General features: G+C 42.0%; 1 protein-coding gene across 1 annotated transcript; it reads right to left on the bottom strand.

The window, feature by feature from the left end:
- Positions 1 to 19168: 19168 nt before the first annotated feature.
- Positions 19169 to 20132, bottom strand: LOC122474541 (ras-related C3 botulinum toxin substrate 1-like). Its single transcript, XM_043565466.1, is given in 3 exon segments — positions 19169 to 19704; positions 19707 to 19733; positions 19736 to 20132. Coding segments are annotated over 3 exon segments (408 nt in total). The 5' UTR covers positions 19896 to 20132; the 3' UTR covers positions 19169 to 19483.
- Between the last annotated feature and the right edge of the window lie 2019 nt (positions 20133 to 22151).

A 22151-nucleotide genomic window follows, 5' to 3' on the forward strand; every position in this document is an offset into this window, starting at 1 on the left:
ATTTGGACGTAAAATTTAAAAAATTTAAAAGAAAATTTAAAAAAGAAAAAAAAATAAATAGAAAAAAAAAAAAAGGAAAGTGTCCCCCAGGCACCCCTCACTCCTTTTTTTTTAACCTGAGATAAAAGTAACATTATCATACTCATTTTGAGTAAACAGACTGCAGATTAATAGACTACTTTTCACTCCAAAGCCAGCAAGGATTCACTTAGAGACATTTGTTTATCAACCATTTGAATATGGACAGTGAGGGGCACCTGGGTGGCTCAGTTGGTTAAGCATCCTACTTTGGCTCAGGTCATGATCTCACAGCTTGTGAGTTCCAGCCCCGCGTCGGAATGTGTGCTGACAGCTCAGAGCCTGGAGCCTGCTTCGGATTCTGTGTCTCCAGCTCTCTGTCCCTCCCCTGCTTGCATTCTGTCTCTCTCTCTCCTTCTGTCAAAAATAAATAATTTTTAAAAATTGAATATGGACAGTGAAAAGTTGATGAAACAATAAAGAATAAAGATTTGGGCTGATTTTTTGTAATCTTATTTTATTCTATTTTCTTTGATGAAGTTTTGTCTCTAACCCAAGTATAACCTACAATCAACTCAAATGCATGTTTTTTGATGCTTCTCACTTCATCTTCCTAGCCATTTTTTAAATCTACATGAAAACAATAAAAGAAATTTTAAAAACCTAAAAAGTAAAATCTCTGTAAAAACAAAGCTTAACTGGAAGACAAGAGACATGATGCTCGGTTACAGAAACTAAAACTGAAGAACTTTCTTTGAAGTAGAAAATAGTTTTTTGTCTCCCATAAAACTGATAGACACCACTTTTCAGGTACCTTTGGTATAAAATCTTTGTCCTCTACCTTAAATAGAAAACTTGATCTAGGGGCACCTGAGTGGCTCAGTTGGTTAAGCGTACAACTTCGGCTCAGGTCATGATCTTGCCGTTGGTGAGTTCGAGCCCCAAATGGGGCTCTGTGCTGACAGCTCAGAGCCTGGAGCCTGCTTCGGATTCTGAGTCTCCCTCTCTGTCTGTCCCTCCCCCGCTCACACTCTGTCTCTCAAAAATGAATAAACACTCCCTCTCTCTCTGCCCCTCCCCCGTTCATGCTCTGTCTCTCTCTGTCCCCAAAATAAATTAAAAAAACGTTGAAAAAAAATTAAAAAAAAAAAATGAATAAACATTAAAAAAATTTTTTTAATTTAGAAAACTTGATCTAAGCTCTTATCCCATAAAATTCTTAAAGCGAAGATCTCTGACCTGATCTTGAATGAAGAATGTAAAATTTTATGCTAGAGAGCCTAGCTCTGCTATAGTCTCCTTTTTATGAATTTTTAGCGCAGCCAGTCAAGGGAAGGTAGCGTGAATTATTTTTGAAGCTTCTGCTATATCACAGTTGAGATTTAAAAAAGAAAACAAAGGGGCGCCTGGGTGGCGCAGTCAGTTAAGCGTCCGACTTCAGCTCAGGTCACGATCTCGCGGTCCGTGAGCTCGAGCCCCGCGTCGGGCTCTGGGCTGATGGCTCAGAGCCTGGAGCCTGCTTCGGATTCTGTGTCTCCTTCTCTCTCTGCCCCTCCCCCGTTCATGCTGTGTCTCTCTCTGTCTCAAAAATAAATAAAAACGTTAAAAAAAATTAAAAAAAAAAAAAAAGAAAAGAAAAGAAAGCTACCATATCTGCTAGGCCCAACTTCCCCAGAAGAAATTGAAAGACCTGAGAATTTTTCTTCTTCTGATCCCCATTTCACCACCACAGAGCTGTTCTTGTGCCTCAACGCCTGTCACGTTTCTTGGGAGTCCTGATCACACTCTCTCTCCCAAACTCTGGGATTTCCTTAACTCATGATTTATTCTGCCACTTGTATTCATTCAGCAAACGTCTATTGTAGCCTACGTTGAGCAAAGCACCCTGCTGAACCTGTAGGTGTAATAAGGGGCTTGAATCAGGACGATTTACTCACTAGTGACTAGTAGTCACCAGGTACGGACAGGGCAGATCTGTGTTTTGTGGGCCTAAAATGTATAAAGATTTAGCAAAAGAGGAATTGGGGGCACAAAATCAGAAATATAAAATTAGATATGAGTATTTAGAATGGGAAAGTAAATAATTTTCAATGCTAGAGGCATGGAGATTCAGATCCCTGTCTTCTGATATCTCTTTGGGCAATTTATCAGAAATGCTTTCACAGAAATGCTTCTGGGTTGCAATGCAGCTTTCCCTGCACACTTGGAAACACCCTACAACTGTCAGCAGCTCCCAGCCGAGAGAGCCTGAGCATGTAAGGGACCCAGAAGTTGAAATCTCATTAGCTTTGTGGTGTAACATTAATCTGCCTCTGGGCGCACACACCTTGCAAATTCTCCAAAAGTAAGTTCCAAGTAGCAAGAGAGCTTGAGGAGGATTGACTTCGGTGTTGTCAGGGAAGACATCCTAAGGCAGTTAATGCTTAAGAAAACCCAGCAAAGAGAAGGGTAAAAAATGGAAGAGGAACTAGGATTTCAGACCAGTTGAAAAATTTGGAGTTTACAAAGCACCACCCCAATCCCATTCTGAAACACTGTCTTAATTGTTGTCTCTCTCCTGGTTTTGTCTCTCCTGTGATGTTAAAGATAGCATATTCTCTTTCTTTCATGCTTTAGATTCACTGTTTCCAACTGTTTTTTTATCTTTTCAGTTGAATGTCCACTCTTAAAGGCCACAAGATTAAAACTGAACACCAGAGCTCATTAATACCCAGTTTGAAAAAAAAAAATTGTATGTCTAGGGGCACCTTGGTGGCTCAGTCAGTGAAGTGTCCGACCGGCTCAGCTCATGATCTCACAGTTCGTGAGTTCAAGCCCCACGTCGGGCTCTGTGCTGACAGCTCAAAGCCTGGAGCCTGCTTTGGATTCTGTGTCTCCCTCTCTGCCCCTCCCCCACTAGCGCTATGTCTCTCTCTCTCTCTCTCTCTCTCTCTCAAAAATAAATAAACATTAAAAAGCTAAAAAAAAATTGTATGTCTAATGGTAAAATTCTAGTTAGGGACATGCTCTAACCAACAAAGATGAACACTCTCTCATAAAACAGAATTTTTATGGATGAAGTCCATACTGTCATGGAGACAGAGGTCTGAGACCTTCCGGTAGATGTGCTCTGCTCCTTGTGATAACTTACTCTTCATTCTCTTCCTTCCCTGAGAACTGTAGGATCCCATACCTCTCCTGACCCCACCCCAAAAGTTGTCTTGACACTTTTCTCATCCCATGCTGACTGCCCTCTGGAGGATCTTATCCACTGCACACGTAAACTGTCATCTAAGAGTAGAATTCCCAAGCCTGCGTCTCCAGCTGGACCTCCTCCCCAGCTCCAAACCTGTGCTTTGTCAGCCATCTTGACACCTCCTCCCACGCTTCATATAGCACGTTAAACCCTTCCCATTCGGACTGTCAGGACACTTAAGAGTCCTCGTTGACTCACTGCTGCCCCACAATCCCACATTTAATCAATCCCGGAGTCCTGTCACTTCACCTTTGTCATGCTTCTTCTCTCCACCCCCCTAGAATCTGGATAGTAGCATCTCATCATTTCTAACTTGAATTTTCAGCTGATCTCACTCGGTCCAATTCTTTGGCTCATCAATGGACCCTTCACATCATGTTGGTAGATTGGCATAGGGTGGACAGCCAGGGTCCAACATGGGTTCAAACAGAATCTCGGCTTCCCTGCTTTGTGACTCCTAGCAAGTCACTTAATACAACTAAACTGCAATTTCTTCATATAGAAAGGCAATTATTAAGTCATACAGATGTTATAAGGAACATAAGAGTAATCTACATAAAATATCTATTACACAGATATGCTTATTACATTTTACCTGGTACTATAAAAATTCTTATCCAAGTTATGATCTAGGAGCGCCTGGTGGTTCAGTTGGTTGGCCATCCAAGTTTGGCTCAGGTCATGATCTCTTAGTTTCCAGGTTCGAGCCCTACGTGGGGCTCTGTGCTGACAGATCAGGGCCCCCAGCCGCTTCAGATTCTGTGTCTCCCTCTCTCTCTCTGCCCCTCCCCCGCTTGTGTAGTCTCTCTTTCTCAAAAATAGAGAAAAACATTCAAAAAAATTTTTTTAAGCTGTGATCTAAAAATACAAGGTTGGTGACGTGCTAGAATTACTAGTATGAATAATATCTAGGCCTTGTCTACTTTGGGGTACGTGGGAGACTGCTTTCTGACCACCTTCCAGTTAATGGGACCATGTGACTAGCTCTAGCAAATGGGCCAAAATAGAGACATTTAAATATGAGATTTTGATGTGTCCATCAAAGTGACTACAGAAAAGAGCCCCCACACCACTTTGCAAAGGACACATAGTATGAGCAATTCAGATTCAGTAGGCTTCTTAACTTAATCAAAGCTTTGTGTCTTGATCACATTTATATTATTCATGTTAGTAAATGCAAAATCTAAAGGGGAAAAGAAAGTGCAACATTTTACATGGTTTCCTTTCCTGTCCTTGGGTGTGTGTGTGTGTGTGTGTGTGTGTGTGTGTGTGTATTACATTTTCTTTTGATGCTGTTTTTGTTTCGTGTGCCAAAGCCCTGGAGACTTGCTAACTTCGAAGATGGGATGAAACTTGGCCCATCAGCCATTTTACCTTCCACATCTCTTCCCCCAAGTGAGCTATTCCTCTGGAGAGTTCCTGGCTTCAGCGACTTAGCAACTTGAGTGAAACAGTAACAAACACAAAGTAATGTGTGGAGAGGATCAATCTTTGCAGATATAATCTGCCTCTTACTGTGACTGGGGCCTCAGGAGAAATTGAAACTGGACACTGATCTTCGGCTTCTCCACAGCTTGTGGAAGGAAGATAAGGAGATTTACTGGCAAAGCCATCTCCCTCACCTGGTTGTGAGCACCTCAAGGACTTAGCAGGCATTTTATTGATGTCTGTCTCAACAGCACCCAGCAGTGTGAAGGATTAAAGGATGATGAACTCTGCCCCCAAATTGTTTGTGATCTAGTGGAAATATTAAACTGGTAAATGAATAGCCAAAATACAGCCCAGAGAGCATAAACTACCGACAAAAAAGTGCTGGGATTTCAAAGAAGGAAGCAATTCCATCCAGCTGAATGGACAAGAAATCTTTACTAAGGAAGTAGCTTTAAGAGAAGTAGAAGAGAGGGGCACCTGGGTGGCTCAGTTGGTTGAGCATCCAACTTCGGCTCAGGTCATGATCTCAATGGTTCTTGAGTTCGAGCCCCATGTTGGGTTCTGTGTTGACAGCTTAGGGCCTGGAGCCTGCTTCGGATTCTGTGTCTCCCCATCTCTTTACTTCTCCCCCACTCACGCTCTGTCTGTCTCTCTCAAAAATAAATAAATGTCAAAAAAATTAAAAAAAAAAAAAAGAGAGAGAGAGAAGTAGAAGAGGAAGGGCAGAAGTGGGGGCAGGAAATGCCAGGCAGGAGAACAGCTAGTAAAAAATTAAAAAAGGTGACATTCTTTATCTTAATCACTAGCACCAGAATAGAAGACAACATTCTTTGTTTAGACAAATACTTGAATAAGCTACTAGAATTATAGTTCCTAGGTGACTACATGGCCAGAGCAAATATCCTGATCCCTACACCGTGCTGGGTAAGACTCTGACACGTAGCCAGGTTGGGGAATCAATGCCCTGAGCCATACACCTTCCTTTATTATTCTGGAATACACTAAGCATTTTAGGAAATGGCAAGGAGTTCAGAGGGGCTAAGATGCTGGGATTGCCTAAGTATGTCATGGAAGATAGCCTAAAAATAGAAGTTGGGGGTCATATCATAAAGTTCAAAATGCTGTCTTATCAAATATGAAGTTTATTCTGATATACTCAAACCATTCTGATAGCCCAGACCATGACTCTTGTCAGTAATGCTCCCACTATCCTCTTGGGTTTTTTTTTTACTTTTTTTTTTTAAGAGAAAGTGATGGAGAACAGGGGAGAGGAGCAAAGGGAGAGTGGGGTGGGGGGAAGAGGGAAAGAGAGAGAATCCCGAGCAGGCTCCACGCTTAGCACAGAGCCCATCCCAGGGCTCAGTCCCACGACCATGGGATCACAACCTGAGCCAAATCAAGAATTGGATGCTCACCCAACTGAGCCACCCACCTTTTTTTTTTAATTTATTTATTTTGAGAGAGAGAGAGAGAGCAGGGGAGGGGCAGAGAGAGGATCACAAGAAGGCACCGCGTTGTCAGCACTGAGCCTGATGCAGGGCTCGAACCCATGAACTGTGAGATCATGACCTGAGCCAAAATCAAGAGTTAGACGCTTAACAGACTGAGCCACCCAGTCGCCCCTTTTAAGACAGATTCTATGTGCACTTTACTCAGTTCCCCTCAGTGGTAACATTTTACAAAACTAGAGTATAAAACCATATCCAGGATGTTGGCATTGGTAGAATTCACTGATCTTATTCAGCTGGTCCTCGTTTCATTTGTACTCGCAGATATTGGTTTATTTTGTTACATACAGTGCTGTCACACGTGTAGGTTTGTGGGTACACCACCACACTCAGTTGAGCAGTTAGCCCCAACACCACAGAGATACCTTGTGTTGTCCCTTGATAACTACACCCACCTCCCTCCGATGGCCCATTACCCCCAACCCTCATCCCTAACCCCAGACAACCAATAATCTGTCTTCCATTTCTAAAATGTTGTCATTCCAAAAATGTTATATGAGTGGGATTATATAGGATCCATTTTGGAGGGTTGGCTTTTTTCACTGAGCATCATTTCCTCATGATTCATCCAACTTCTTGCATGTACCCATCGATTGTTCTGTTATTGCTAAGTAGTATTCCAGGGAACATATGTTCTACAGTTGGTCTAAGCGTTCATCTGTTGAAGAACATCCAGTTTGGGCTATTACAAATAAAGCTGCGATGACCATTCATGCACAGGTCTTTGTGTGAACATGAGTTATCATTTCTCTGGGGTAAAGGCCAAAGAGTGCAATTGTTGGGTCATGCCGATATTGGATATTTAGTTTTATAAGAAACAGCAGCTGTGGGGCACTTGGGTGGCTCAGTCGGTTGAGCGTCCAACTTCGGCTCAGGTCATGATCTTGCAGTTTGTGAGGTTGAGCCCTGCGTCGGGCTCTGTGCTGACAGCTTAGAGCCTGGAGCCTGCTTCGGATTCTGTGTCTCCCTCTCTCTGCCCTTTCCCCGCTCATGCTCTGTCTCCCTCTGTCTCTCAAAAATGAATAAACATTAAAAAAAATTTTAAAAGAAACAGCAGCTGTGCCATTTTACATTACCATGAGACATGTATGAGTGATCTAGTTTCTTCACACCCTCACCAGCATTTTAGTTGTCTCCATTTTTTATTCAGTCATTCTGATAGGTATTTACCATTAAAAACAAAACCACGGGTCCAAAATGTTGTCATTTAGGTTAAGGCCGCACCTAAGTCAATAAACCAAGACTTAATATCTACCCTAACTGGAGTTCAAACCCCCCAGGAATGTAGCCTTTTAACCAGTCAATGCGGGAACTTCCTGGTCACCACTATTTACTGACAGACCCCTTAGAGGGGCGACCTTGCTAAAATAATGGATTCTTTTCTCTGCTTGGTCTCTACCTTTAAAAACCTTTCCTTGGGGCGCCTGAGTGGCTCAGTCAATTAAGCAGCCGACTTCGGCTCAGGTCATGATCTCGCGGTCCGTGAGTTCAAGCCCCGCGTGGGGCTCTGTGCTGACAGCTCAGAGCCTGGAGCCTGTTTCAGATTCTGTGTCTCCCTCTCTCTGACCCTCCCCTGTTCATGTTCTGTCTCTCCCTGTCTCAAAAATAAATAAGACGTTAAAAAAAATAAAATAAAAACCTTTCCTTTTCTGTAGCCCTTTGGACTAGCTTTTATCTGCTAGATGAGATGTTGCCTGATTTGTATATCAATTAATATAGCTAATCACATCCTTGAATTTTATTTGGTTGAATTTTTGCTATTTAATCATAAATCATTGTAGTTTTTACTTGTATTCTCCTAATGCTAGTGATGTTGAAAATGTTTTCATGGGTTTATTTGCCCTCTATATATCCTATTTGGTGAAATGCCTGTTCATGCCTTCGCCCATTTCCTAACTGGGTTGTTTGTATCTTTACTCTTGGGTTCCGAGAGTATCTTAAATACTGTCTTTTGTTGGATATGTGGTTTGCAAATAGTTCTTCCCATTCTATAGCCTGTCTTTTCACCCTCTTCACATGGGCGTTCACAGAACAGAATTTTTCATTTTCATGAGTTCTTATTGTGCAGTTTTTCCTTTCATGAATCATCTAAGAAAACTTTAGTTTTCTAAACTCTAGTTAGTCCTAGATCCTGAACTTTTTTCTTGTTTTTTTTTTAATGTTTATTTATTTTGAGAGAGACAGAGACAGAATGTGAGTGGGTTAAAGGCAGAGAGGGAGGAAGACACAGAATCCGAAGCAGGCCCCAGGCTCTGAGCTGTTAGCACAGAGCCCTATGTGGGGCTTGAACCCACGAGCTGTGAGATCATGACCTGAGCCAAAGTCAGATGCTCAACCGACTGAGCCACCCAGGTGCCCCTAGAAATATTTACTTTAAAAGCACTTTATAAAAAAAACCAAAACCAAAAAACAGAAGTGATTTAGATTAAAAGCTCCAAGGTGTATGGTTTCAGGTAGGTGTTATTGCTATCTATACCTTCACCCCCATTTATTAAGCCACTTTAAGTAATTTCAAGTTCATTAATTTACAATGACGTATTGAGCCCAAAGAGTTTCATTTTTTGACCATGGATGTCCCATAGTTCCAACCCGCTTGTTGAAAATGCTATCCTTCCTCCATTGAATTGCTATTGTACCTTTTCACTTGTCAGTTGAATAGATTTGTGTGGGTCTGTTTCTGGGTTCTCTCTCTTGTTGCCTCTGTACCAATCACTATCACATTGTCTTGATTACTGCAGATATATAGTAAGCCTTAAGAAGAGTGATTCCTCCCCCATGATCTTTTTTGTCAAGAATGTTTTAGCTATTTGGGGGCCTATGCCTTTCCACAAATTTTGGGATAACCTCATCTCTATCTCCAAAAAGCTTGATAGGATTTTGATAGGAATTACATTAAATTTATAGATAATGTGAGGAGAATTAACATCTTTACCATGGTGACACCGCCAACCCATAACACAGTATGTCTCCATTTTGGGGGGCTGTTCTTTGACTTTTTTTTTTAATTTTTTTTTAACGTTTAGTTATTTTTGAGACAGAGAGAGACAGAGCATGAACAGGGGAGGGTCAGAGAGAGAGGGAGATGCAGAATCGGAAGCAGGCTCCAGGCTCTGAGCCATCAGCCCAGAGCCCGACGCAGGGCTCGTACTCATGGACCGCGAGATCGTGACCTGAGCCGAAGTCGGAAGCTTAACCGACTGAGCCACCCAGCCGCCCCTCTTTTACTTTTTTAATCAATCAAAATTTTGTAATTTTCAGCATACAGATCTTGTTCACATTTTGATAAGTGTATTCCTAAATAATCTGTTTTCTCTGGAGCAATTGTAAATGGTTTTGCATTTTCAATTTTGGTGTCTGCCTTTTCATTGTTAGTATGTACAAATACTTCTGAGAGATGTGTGTTGATCTTGTATCCTATGACCCTGCGGAACTCACTCATTAGTTCCAGGAGTTTTTTTGTAGAATCCTTGGAATTTTCTGCGTAGATGACCGTGTCATCTGCAAATAGAAATAGGTTTATTTCTTCTTTTCTATCCTGTATGTCTTTTATTTGTTTGTCTTGCTTACTGTAGTGACCAGAACTTCCAGTACTGTGCAGAATACGAGTGGTGAGAGCTGACATACTGCTTTGTTCCCAATCTTAGAAGGAAAGCATTCAGCCTTTCACCATGAAATATGATCTTAGCTGTGGGCTTTTGTAGATGCTCTTTATCATTTGGAGGTAATTCCCCTTTGGGGCGCCTGGGTGGCTCAGTTGGTTAAGCATCTAACTCTTGATTTCTGCTCAGGTCATGATCCTGGGGTCGTGGGATCCAGTCCCACATCAAGCTCTGCGCTGAGTGTGGAACCTGCTTAAGATTCTCTCTCTGTCTCTCTCGTTCCCTCTGCACCTCTCCCCACTTGCACTCTCCCCCACCCCCTTCTCTCAAATAAAAAAATTTTTTCTTTAAAGATGGGACTGAATGATAAAGTTATGAGTCACTCAAGAGACTTCAATTTCACATTATATTATCTGTGATATATTTATATTATTTACGTAGGCATATATTATTTTCATATCTTGAGAAAACACTTTTCAGGGGCCCTTGGGTGGCTCAGTCGGTTGAGCATCCAACTTTGACTCAGGTCATGATCTCACAGTTCATGAGTTCGAGACCCTAGTTGGGCTAGCAGAGGCTACTTCAGATCCTCTGTCCCCATCTCTCTCTCTGTCCCTCCCCCACTCATGGTATCTTTCTCAAAAATAAATAACGAGGCCCCCGGCTGGCTCAGTCCATTAAGCGTCTGACTTCAGCTCAGGTCAGGAGCTCATGCTTTGTGAGTTCAAGCCCCACATTGGGCTCTTCACTTTCAGCACAGAGCCCACTTTGGATCCGCTGTCTGCCTGTCTTTCTGCTCCTCCCCAGTTTGCACTTTATCTCTGTCAAAAATAAATCAACAACAACAACAAAAATTAATCAAAATATAAAACATTAAAAAATACTTTTCAAACATACATTTGAAGATTAATTTTTAAAAGAAATGACCTTGACCCCTGTGACCTTCCCCATCACTTGCCCTTGTCATACACACTCATCAACAAACACAAAAATACACAGACATTGCAGCTTCAACGGAGCAGTTCCATTATTTATGCCAATCTCAGAGATAAAAAAGCAACTTCTGCTTCTCAACAAGATGGAGTAACAAGGCTCAGATTTATCTATCTGCCTGAAATGACAACAGAACGGTGTGCGTAGTAATTGTGGGTGGAAGCAATCTTTTTCAGACATTGTACATCAGGCAGTGCAGGATAACAGTGACTGAGAGATAGGACACAAACCCAATAAGCCTGATTACTACCCATATTTACTACCTGGAAAGAGTTTCCATACTGTAGCTTAGGGGGGCAGAAATTAGATAAAGCCCAATAGTCCCCCTGAATGGAGGAAGCAAATGAAATCCCAGGGAGACAGAGGGAGCTCACAGGGCAGTCTTAGAGAAGGGAGAGTGGCAGAGAGAAATCTGGAAATCTGCAGGAGATTCCCCCTTGAGTCCTCGGCTAATGAATCATCAGCACATCAGTGATTAGAAGAACAATCCTAGGAGATCATGCAGTGCCAGTAAGAGTTAATAGTCCACCAGAAGGAGTGGGAAATAGCATAATTTATAGAACATCAAGTAGAACACTCAGAAGGGAATTGCCTTAGTAGTGAGCCAAAATTAGCTCTTGACCAAATGCTGCTCTGGTCCTCCTTAACCAAGCTTAAAAGCAAGACCCAGAAGTAAACCAATGTTTCCAAGTAACTTAACGGTTGTCCCAGAATAAAGCTCAACAGTATTTATAAAAATCCAAAAATATAAAGCACTCAACAAGATTAAAGATACAAAGTCTGACATTCAACTGAAGATTATCAGGCATGCAGAGAAGTAGGAAAAAATGACCCGTATGAGGAGAAAAAAAAAAACCAATCAATAGAAACAGATTCAGAACTGACATATATGAAAGAATGAATAAACAAGAACACCAAAACAATAATTATGATATTCCATATATCCAAGAAAGTAAAGACCAAGCATATTAGACAGACACATTAGGAACCCCTGGCTCGTTCAGTCGGTTAGGCGTCTGACTTCGGTTCGGCTCAGGTCCTGATCTCACGGTTCCTGGGTTCGAGCCCCATGTTGGGCTCTGTGCTGACAGCTCAGAGCCTGCAGCCTGCTTTGGATTTTGTGTCCCCCTCCCTCTCTCTCTGTCCTCCCCCACTCACATTCTCTCTCTCTCTCTCTCTCTCTCTCTTAAAAAATAAGTAAACATTAAAAAATTTTAAAACCAAAAGAAACAAACAAACAAAAGCACATTAAAGGGGCACCTGGGTGGCTCAGTCGGTTAAGCATCTGACTTTGGCTCAGGTCATGATCTCATGGATCATTAGTTCAAGCCCCACATCAAGCTCTCTGCTGTCAGTGTAGAGCCCACTTTGGATCCTCTGTCCCTCTCTCTCCCTGCCCCTTCCCTGTTTGCACGCACTCTGTCTCTCAAAAATGAACATTAAAAAAAAAAAAATTAAAGACATAACAAAAGATGCAACATGAACTTCTAAAGGTGAAAAATGCAATGTTTGAGATGAAAACTACTCTAAATAGTAGTAACAGTAGATTAGATACTGCAGAATATATTCATGAATTTGAAGATACAGCAACAGAAATAATCCAGAATAAACACAAAAATAAAAAGACAAAAAGTAAATAAATAGAGCATTAGTGAGCTGTGGGATAACTTCAAGCACCCTAAAATATGTATAAGGGAGTCACTAAAAGAGAGGAAATGGAGGGGAGAATAGAAAAAAATACTTGAAGAAATTACCAAAATTTTTCCAAAGTTAGTGAAAATTATAAACCCACAGATCGAAGAAGTTTAACCATCGCCCATCACAAAAATAACAAACCTTTCTTGGTTTAACTAAATAAGACAGATATCCTCTACTTCCAGAAACTGAATGTATTAATTATTTATCACTAATTACCAAATCATCCCAGAATTTAGTGGCATAAAACAATAATAATTTATTTTCTCTCACAATTCTATGAGTCAGGAACTCAGAAGGAGCTCACGAGGCAGTTGTGGTTCGGTGTCCCATGAGGTTATAATCAGATGAGAGCTGGGCGGAATTATCTGAAACCTTGACAGGGTTCACTCACATGACTGGCAAGTCAATGTTGACTATTGTTCGGGAGCCTCAGTTCCTCAGTTCCTCAGTTCCTGCCCTCTCCTCAAGGCTATTTGAGTGTCCTTGTCACATGGGGGTTGGCTTTCTGCTAAGCCAGTGGTCCAAGAGATTCAGGCAGAAGACACAATGCCTGCTACTACACAGCCTCAGAAGTCACATACATCGCTTTTGCATTTAGTCTGTTAGTCAAATAGGGCCAGCGCTGATTCAGTGTGAGAGGGACAAAGTAAGATTGAACCAAAAGGCGAAGATCGCTGGGAGCCATTTTGGAGTTGGCTACTGGACTCAACATTTAAGAAAATTAAAATTACCAGAAGAGAAATGATGAGCAAAGAATCATATAATGCAAGCATTCACTAAAACTTTCCTTTAAATAATAAATGCTTAATACTTTAAAGCCATGATTCCATTTAAAAAATTGACTAACTTGGAAAACTTCTGTTTACCAACGCCTGTAACTGACCACGGTGACGCTATATCCTTCCATATATCCTCAAATCCTAGGATACACTTACTTTGGGTTGCTATTTTCTGAATTGTTTCACCATGCAACTTCATCCAGGGATCTATAGAAGCAAAATGTCACAAATTACAGATTATATTTCAGTTTACTTGTGTGTTTCTTTCCATGTAGCAAGATTGGTGTTTAATTATGGGAGCGAACTCTACTCCAGGCAGCTGCTATGGTCTCAACGTTTATGTCTCCTCAAAATTCATATGTTGAAATCCTAATACCCAGTGGGATGGTGTTAGGAAGAAGTTGCCTTTGAGAGGAGGAACTTTCACAAATGAGCTTAGTGCATTTATAAAAGAGGCTCTATGGAGGTCACTTGCCCTGTCCACCATGTGAGTATATAACGAAAGTCAACAGTCCAAAGGCAACCCTCACCCAACCATGCTGTCATCTTGATCTCAGACTTCCAGCCTCCAGAACTGTGAGGAATGAATTTCTGCTGTTTATAGCCACCAGTCTGTGGTATTTTGTTGTAGCAGCCCCGACAGACCAAGACAGAAGCCTTTGACTGTCTTCAATTTCAATACACTCACAGCGCTAAAGCATATGCCTGGATTTAGTCTTCCTACTTCAGCTGGCCAATGATAATTTCAAGTTCTCACATGATGATGTCATCTGTAAGCCACTGTCCCTGTGGGGCATCAGTCTTTGGCAAGGTGTAGGGGAAAGTTGTTTGTTTCAGCCGTGGCGTCACTATTCAGGTCAGCAGAGACATCACTCCTCCAGGTCTTAACATGGCCACACTGGTGTCCCTATCTTACCTAGAGGGACAACATACCTCACAGTGCCTGGCATCTGGAGGCCTGGAGCTTTCTCCTCTCCTTACCCCCCACCCCACCATGCTATGGGGAGTCCATCTAGCATTCTTCGACTGAGCCCAGCACCCCCTTTCACCTTCCTGTTTCCCTTAACCTCACCCCAGAGTAAGGTGCCTTTGAAACCTCTCTCTCATGACAAGTCACCTGTTTGCAAGGAAAGAAGGCCCTGCATAAACCTGATATATTCTAGGTCTCTAGGAATGAAATGCTCTTTATCACATGTGAGACTGTTACTGGACTTTCAGGTACTCAAACTACAAACACATTTCCAAGAGTACGTTATGCACAAAAGTAGAGACTGCCTGTACTAGAAATAACAAAAACTGACCAAGGGTAACATAATAGGGGACACATTGTGTTTTCTCCTCAAGAAGAACTCTTCCTAAAGATATGAGAAACAAATTGACCTGGCTTTAGAAAAAAAAAAAAATCCTTGGCACAAAAACAGACATTCAGATCAATGAAACAGAATAGAGAACCCAGAAATGGACCCACAAACGTATGGCCAACTAATCTTTGACAAAGCAGAAAAGAATATCCAATGGAATAAAGACAGTCTCTTCAGCAATTGGCGCTGGGAAAACTGGACAGCAACATGCAGAAGAATGAACCTGGACCACTTTCTTACACCATACACAAAAATAAACTCAAACTGGATGAAAGACCTAAACGTAAGACGGGAAGCCATCAAAAGCCTCGAGGAGAAAGCAGGCAAAAACCTCTTTGATCTTGGCCACAGCAACTTCTTACTCAACACATCTCCAGAGGCAAGGGAAACAAAAGCAAAAATGAACTCCTGGGACCTCATCAAAATAAAAAGCTTCCGTACAGCAAGGAAACAATCAACAAAACTAAAAGGCAACCGATGGAATGGGAGAAGATATTTGCAAATGACATATCAGATAAAGGGTTAGCGTCCAAAATCTATAGATAACTTATCAAACTCAACACCCAAAAAAACAAATAATCCAGTGAAGAAATGGGCAAAAGACATGAATAGACACTTCTCCAAAGAAGACATCCAGATGGCCAACTGACACATGAAAAAATGTTCAACATCATTCATCAGGGAAACACAAATCAAAACCACCGTGAGATACTACCTTACACCTGTCAGAATGACTAACATTAACAACTCAGGCAACAACAGATGTTGGCAAGGATGCGGAGAAAGAGGATCTCTTTTGCATTGTTGGTGGGAATGCAAACTGGTGCAGCCACTATGGAAAACAGTATGGAGGTTCGTCAAACAACTAAAAATAGAACTACCCTACGACCCAGCAATTGCACTACTGGGCATTTATCCACGGGATACAGGTGTGCTGTTTCGAAGGGACACATGCACCCCCATGTTTATAGCAGCACTATCAACAATAGCCAAAGTGTGGAAAGAGCCTAAATATCCATCGATGGGTGAATGGATAAAGAAGAGGTGGTTTATATATACAATGGAGTATTACTTGGCTATCAAAAAGAATGAAATCTTGCCATTTACAACTATGTGGATGGAACTGGAGGGTATTATGCTAAGTGAAAGTAGTCGGAGAAAGACAAAAATCATATGACTTCACTCATATGAGGACTTTAAGAGACAAAAGAGATGAACATAAGGGAAGGGAAACAAAAAGAATATAAAAACAGGGAGGGGGACAAAACAGAAGAGACTCATAAATATGGAGAACAAACTGAGGGTCACTGGAGGGATTGTGGGAAGGGGGATGGACTAAATGGGTAAGGGGCACGAAGGAATCTACTCCTGAAATCATTGTTGCACTATATGCTAACTAATTTGGATGTAAATTTTAAAAAATAATAAATAAAATTTTTAAAAAAAGAAAAAAAATCCCTGAATATGATTTACAATGTTTAGTGCCACTTCAATTTATGTCTGTAATTAAGGCTTAGAATGACCGTGGTATGACTAGACAAGTCTTTTCAGTTAAGTGTTTTGATCTTCCCTCTGACCCACACACTCACAAAATACCAGCACAACTGCAAACTCTTAACTAGGAAACATGGAATGCTATACACCCACACATATGACTCACCCATACTTACACACTCATTCATTTTGCAGTTCTTAGATTTTTACACAGATTTGTTGAATGGAATTTGGAATAGTTGGAGAAAAAACATCATTCTGAGCAATCTCTTAAAAAGAAGAAAAAGCACAACCATCACCCTGCAGGACAAGGCATTTGGCTGATAACTTGGATTGACTCTCCCTCTCTGGACAGAGTTCAGGGCTCATTACAAAAGGCAAGGCAGTATGTTTTGTCTGTTTTGCATGAAATCGAGCCTTCTTTGAGATCCCAAGGGAGGCAGTGATTGGCTTTATATACAGGGTCAGGGCCAAGTGTGGTGGCCAGCATGGTGGCAGGTGCCTTGGCAGACAAAGGAAAGTGAAGCCCAGTCCCTTGACCTCAAGGCTCTTGAACACTGATGGGAATCCAAGAGGCAAGACAGGGAGGAGAAAAGCCCAGGGGACCCTCTCCTAAATGTACATTTGGGTGTAGCTATAAACTATATGGATAATCTGAAAATAGCTGGAGTTAAAGCAATACAGATTATTACTAAAGGACGGCATTTTTTAAAATGTTTTCTTCATTTTTGAGAAAGAGAGAGCATGAGAAGGGGAGGGGCAGATAGAGAGGGGCACAGAGGACCTGAAGTGGGCTCTATGCTGACAACTGAACTCCCAGACCATGACATCATGACCTGAGCTGAAGTTGGATGCTCAACCGATTGAGCCGCCCAGGCACCCCTACAAGATGCCATTCTAAAGGTAAGGACAACCAAGCCAAGGTGGAAGTTTGTCACAAGCCACAACAGGCTCCCTGATGGAGCAGTGAAATTCTTCCCAGTAGCTTGCTTGATGTAACTTAACAATTACTCAGTTGTAAGTTACAACTTGTAACTTGTAAGATACAACTTACAATTGTTTTTTGCAGGAGGACAGGCACCTGGATCTAGTGTCCATTAGAGAGCTAGATGGGCTTCCGGGATTCTGGGAAGACTTGGGGGTGGGCATAGGGTTTGTCAACAATATGATTTCACAGAAGGAATGTATGACTGACAATTTTCGTCACATCCTTTAGAGGCACACACTGTGTCAGAGGACAACACTGTCCTGAATACTTTACTGTCTTTTCCCAGAAGAAAACAAAGATGGGGCTGCCTCCTGGTGTCTCCTCTTTCCCAGCTGCTGCACGTTATGTCCTTAAAATTGCTTTGCAAGTACAAGATGGTCTCATGAATATAGAAGAGTTGGCCATGGCCAGGAAGTCAGCAACTGAAGCTTCAACACTTCCCTTTCTAACACCAAATGTACAATTCTCTATTCAGCCTTCAAGAGCCTCTGTAATCTGACCTTACTACCTCCCCAGATGCATCTCCCACTACCTTGAACACTCCAAGTCCAACCCGGGAGTTCCCACCCAAATTGCCCCTTCTCCTGGAAATCCTTCCCCGCACTATTCCCTACTCCCTTTGGCTGCCTTTAATCAATAACACAGATACTTGTGTTCTAGAGAACACATCAGTCAGCTGTCCAGTGTTTCTCCAAACCCATTTTATGAAGTGATGTTTGGGGAGAGCTATGGTTGATCCATTCATCCATTCATCCATTCAGCTGCGGTTCATAGGGCCTCACCTGGGCCAGGCACTGTGCGAAGCGCCACCCTGCCTGAGTGCGGTTCCCCATCACAATAACCCTTCATGGTGCCCTGATCCTTGTGTTTTCCCTTTTAGTGTTACATGTTATAAATGGACTCCAATGATTTGTAGAAAAAGGAGAATAAAACAATAATGTAAAATTAAACACAAGTCCCATGTTCTTCATGAAGCTAAAGATAATCAATTATTGGACCATGAGGGAATCTCATAGATCACCTAGTTCATGGCTCTCAATGCCCATGTTCTGATTTGTCATTTCTTTCTTTATTAAGCCCCGCAGATGATTGGGACACCCAGCCACAGTTGTGAAGCAGTAACTTGTTCCACTTATGTCATTTTCTGAGCAACTGGAAAGAAAGAGATGACATAACATTTGCTGAATGCCTACCATGCTGCTACTTGGTTACCTACCTTATGTAATAATGGGTAAACTGAAAGCAAGGATGTCCAGGAATTTACTCAAAGTGACATAGCTAGGTCATGGCAGACCTAACATTAGAAACTGTATGCCCTTTTTTTTTTTCTTTTTTGAGAGACAGAGAGAAAGAGAAAAAGAGCAAGTGGGGGAGGGGCAAAGGGAGAGGGAGAAAGAGAACCCCAAACAAGCTCCACACCCGGCGTGGAGCCCCACACAGGGCTCAGTCCCATGTCTGTGAGATCATGAGCTGAGCCAAAATCAAGAGTTGGATGCTTAACTGACTGAGCCACCCAGGCGCCCCTAGAAACTGTGTGTCTTACGTCCTAGCTCCAAATTCTTTCCTCTACCTAACTAAAAATAATTTAATTAGTATAAGCCTTTAATATAGATGATCATATTTCATTTTTGCAAAAAAGAAACCATTAAATAGGCACTATTGTTATTACCATTTTATACAAGTGTAGACACTGAAATAAGCATACAGATATAATTAACGTAAAGTCAGTTTGCTAATACATGGCAAAGACAGGACTTGAATTCAGATGTTTTTATCCACTTTAGGGCTAAATTTTAATAGGATGTGAAAGTTTGAACTCTTACATCTTATTTTTTTACTTTGTCTTAAGGTTCTTAAGAGAGAGGGCAAGAGCAAGAGAGGGAGAGGCAAAGAGAGAGAAGGAGAGAGAAAATGCCAAGGAGGCTCCATGCCATCAACTCAGAGCCCGAGGCGGGGCTTGACCTCACAATCACAAGATCGTGACCTAAGCCAAGATCAAGATTTGGATGCTGAAGCGACTGAGCCACCCAGGCACCCCTGAACTCTTACACTTTAAATAAGCAAAGCCTTAAAATTATCCACTGGTTCAAAATGGTTTTACAGAAAAACTAATCTGTAACAAAATCTAGGCGTGGAATGTGAAGATACCGCTGGTTTTGAGCAAATTGTACAAAGGTATAAAGGGGGACAGGACAAAAAAAAAAGAGAGAGTCTCGGACATTTAAAACAGCAGGCATTTTCTCTTCCTCTTCTTGACAGGAGGTGGGAGAGAACCACTGAAGAAGAAGAGCTTTATCAAACACATCTAGAGGCTCACTGTGTGAGAGCCAAGTGCTGCGTGTACTTTACAGCACAGATGTCTTTGGCCTTGGCTAAACCTCAAAGATAGGCATCAGCAATCAGCCTCTTTGCCTTCAGTTCCTCAGCCTTATCTTCACCACCCCTGAGATCACACTGAGTTCCAACTGGGATGATGGGAGCATTGAGACAATGGTGGCACACTTCAGGATACCTCTGTACACAGACATTTTCCAAAGATGCAGGACTCACCAGAGAAAAGCCAACTGAGAATACATCCCTTTGAGTAGAGGATGGCGGCGTAATCTGTCATCTTCTTGCCCAGCTGTGTCCACAAGCCCCGATTCGCCAGTTTTGCATCCACCATAACACTGGCAGAACAGTTGTCAAAGACGGTGAGGCTGTGGTCTCCAGAAAATGCATTAGTTGTGTCACCGATCAGTAGGCAAGTTTTACCTATTGCTCCCGTCACCACATACTTAATGGCCTGCATGTAGGCTACAGCATTGGGGCGCAGGGTGCCAGGGTGCTGTCCAAGCTGCCTTGCCCTCCATGGGCCACCACCCAAACATAAAGACTTTTTATTCCTACATCCTGTGCCCCACACTCAATGGCTTCCTTCACTGAGTACAAGTGTGTAGAACTCATGATCTTTCCTCTACCTGCCTTTGATACTTATGTGTTGTGTCTACTATAACTTTAGCCCGCAGTTTCATAGCATTATTCTTAAATCCCCACTTGGACTGCAAGGCAGAGAGAAAAGCACCTGAGTTCTGAAATTAGACAGTCTTGGGGTTTAATTTCTCTTGCCACTTGCTATTTGGGGGAACTCAAGCAATACCAATAATTGCTCATGTTTATTGAGTGCTTAGTATGTTCCATAGATGCTGAGAGTTTAAAATGTATTAATTCATTTAACCTTCAAGAAAGGAGGTAAATACAATTAACATTCCCATTTTGTGGATGAAGGAATTGAGAGGATCAGTTTTCATATATGTAAAGTGATGACAGCCTCATCTAATTGGCCAGGTTGTCATGAGGCTTACAAGAGACGTCACATAGGAAGTGCCTACTATCATGCCTGGAACACAGGAGTACTTTTCATGATTTGTTCTCTCCCCTTCACCTCTCTCCCTGGTGCACCAAGACCACATCTCTACTGCCTCTGCTCTCCCCGAGTCTGAGGCACTGGTGAGCAAGTAGCAGGGACATGTAAGTATTATCAATGGTCAATTTGGTAGATTGAAACTAGTCTCAAATTTGACCTTCACCTTGGCTCAGTCAGTTGAGCGTCCAGCTCGTGATTTCAGCTCACACCATGATCTCACAGCTCCTGGGATGAAGCCCGGCATTGGGCTCCATGCTGAATGTGGAGCCTGCTTGGGATTCTTTCTCTCCCTCTCTGCGCTCCCCTGCTTGTGCATGCTCCCTCTTTCTCTCTCTCTCTCTCTTTCAAAATAAATAAATAATTTTTTTTTTTTTTTTTTTTTACTTTGGGTAGATTATGTCATTTAATCCTCACAAAAGCCTTAGGAATTGCATACTAATTTGTCCCCGTTTTCCCGATAAGGTTTTTGAGAAAGACGTCATTTAAGTACATTGGCCAAGGTCACTTGGCCAGCGAGTAAAGAGTGCAGCTCTAAAACTCAAGCCATCTGATTTCAGAGCCCTTGCTTTCAGTCATTTCCTTCAGGTATGCCCTCGTATTTGTGAGGGCTGGAAATACTGTGGCACAATGCTCGTTAGCGCAGTTTGCTTGCTCCAACACAGCTAGCAGAGTTGGAAATCCCCAGTTTCACAGGGGAGCTCTGAGGCCGTAAAAAAAAAAAAAAAAGAAAGATAGCAGAAGCGTTGGCAGAGATCCTCTTTTGCTTTCTCAGCAAAATGCACACATGTTTTAACAGTAACTACTCCAGAGGGTATAATAATTATCCTGTGGTCAGTAGATGGTTTGTTGTTGTTGGAAATGTTTATAACAAAGACAATACCAATACGTGTCTCATTCACAAAGCATTAGGTGTCCCACAGTGATAGCATCTGGACAGGTGACTGTAATTTTTTCCATTACTTTTTCCATAGTCTTTTTTTTTTTTAATTTTTTTTTCAACGTTTATTTATTTTTTGGGACAGAGAGAGACAGAGCATGAACGGGGGAGGGGCAGAGAGAGAGGGAGACACAGAATCGGAAACAGGCTCCAGGCTCTGAGCCATCAGCCCAGAGCCCGACGCGGGGCTCAAACTCACGGACCGTGAGATCGTGACCTGGCTGAAGTCGGACGCTTAACCGACTGCGCCACCCAGGCGCCCCCTTTTTTTTTTTAATATACATCCAAATTAGTTAGCATCTAGTGCAACAATGATTTCAGAAGTAGATTCCTTAGTGCCCCTTACCCATTTAGCCCATCCCCCCTCCCTCAACCCCTCCAGTAACCCTCCATTTGTTCTCCATATTTGTGAGTCTCTTCTGTTTTGTCCCCCTCCCTCTTTTTATATTATTTTTGTTTCCCTTCCCTTACGTTCATCTGTTTTGTCTCTTAAAGCCCTCCTATGAGTGAAGTCATATGATTTTTGTCTTTCTCTGACTGACTAATTTCACTTAGCATAATACCCTCCAGTTCCATCCACGTAGTTGCAAATGGCAAGATTTCATTCTTTTCGATTGCCGAGTAATACTCCATTGTATATATAAACCACCTCTTCTTTATCCATTCACCCATTGATAGACAATTGGACTCTTTCCATACTTTGG

This window comes from Prionailurus bengalensis, chromosome D4 (assembly GCF_016509475.1).
Source record: "Prionailurus bengalensis isolate Pbe53 chromosome D4, Fcat_Pben_1.1_paternal_pri, whole genome shotgun sequence".
Lineage (NCBI taxonomy): Eukaryota > Metazoa > Chordata > Mammalia > Carnivora > Felidae > Prionailurus > Prionailurus bengalensis.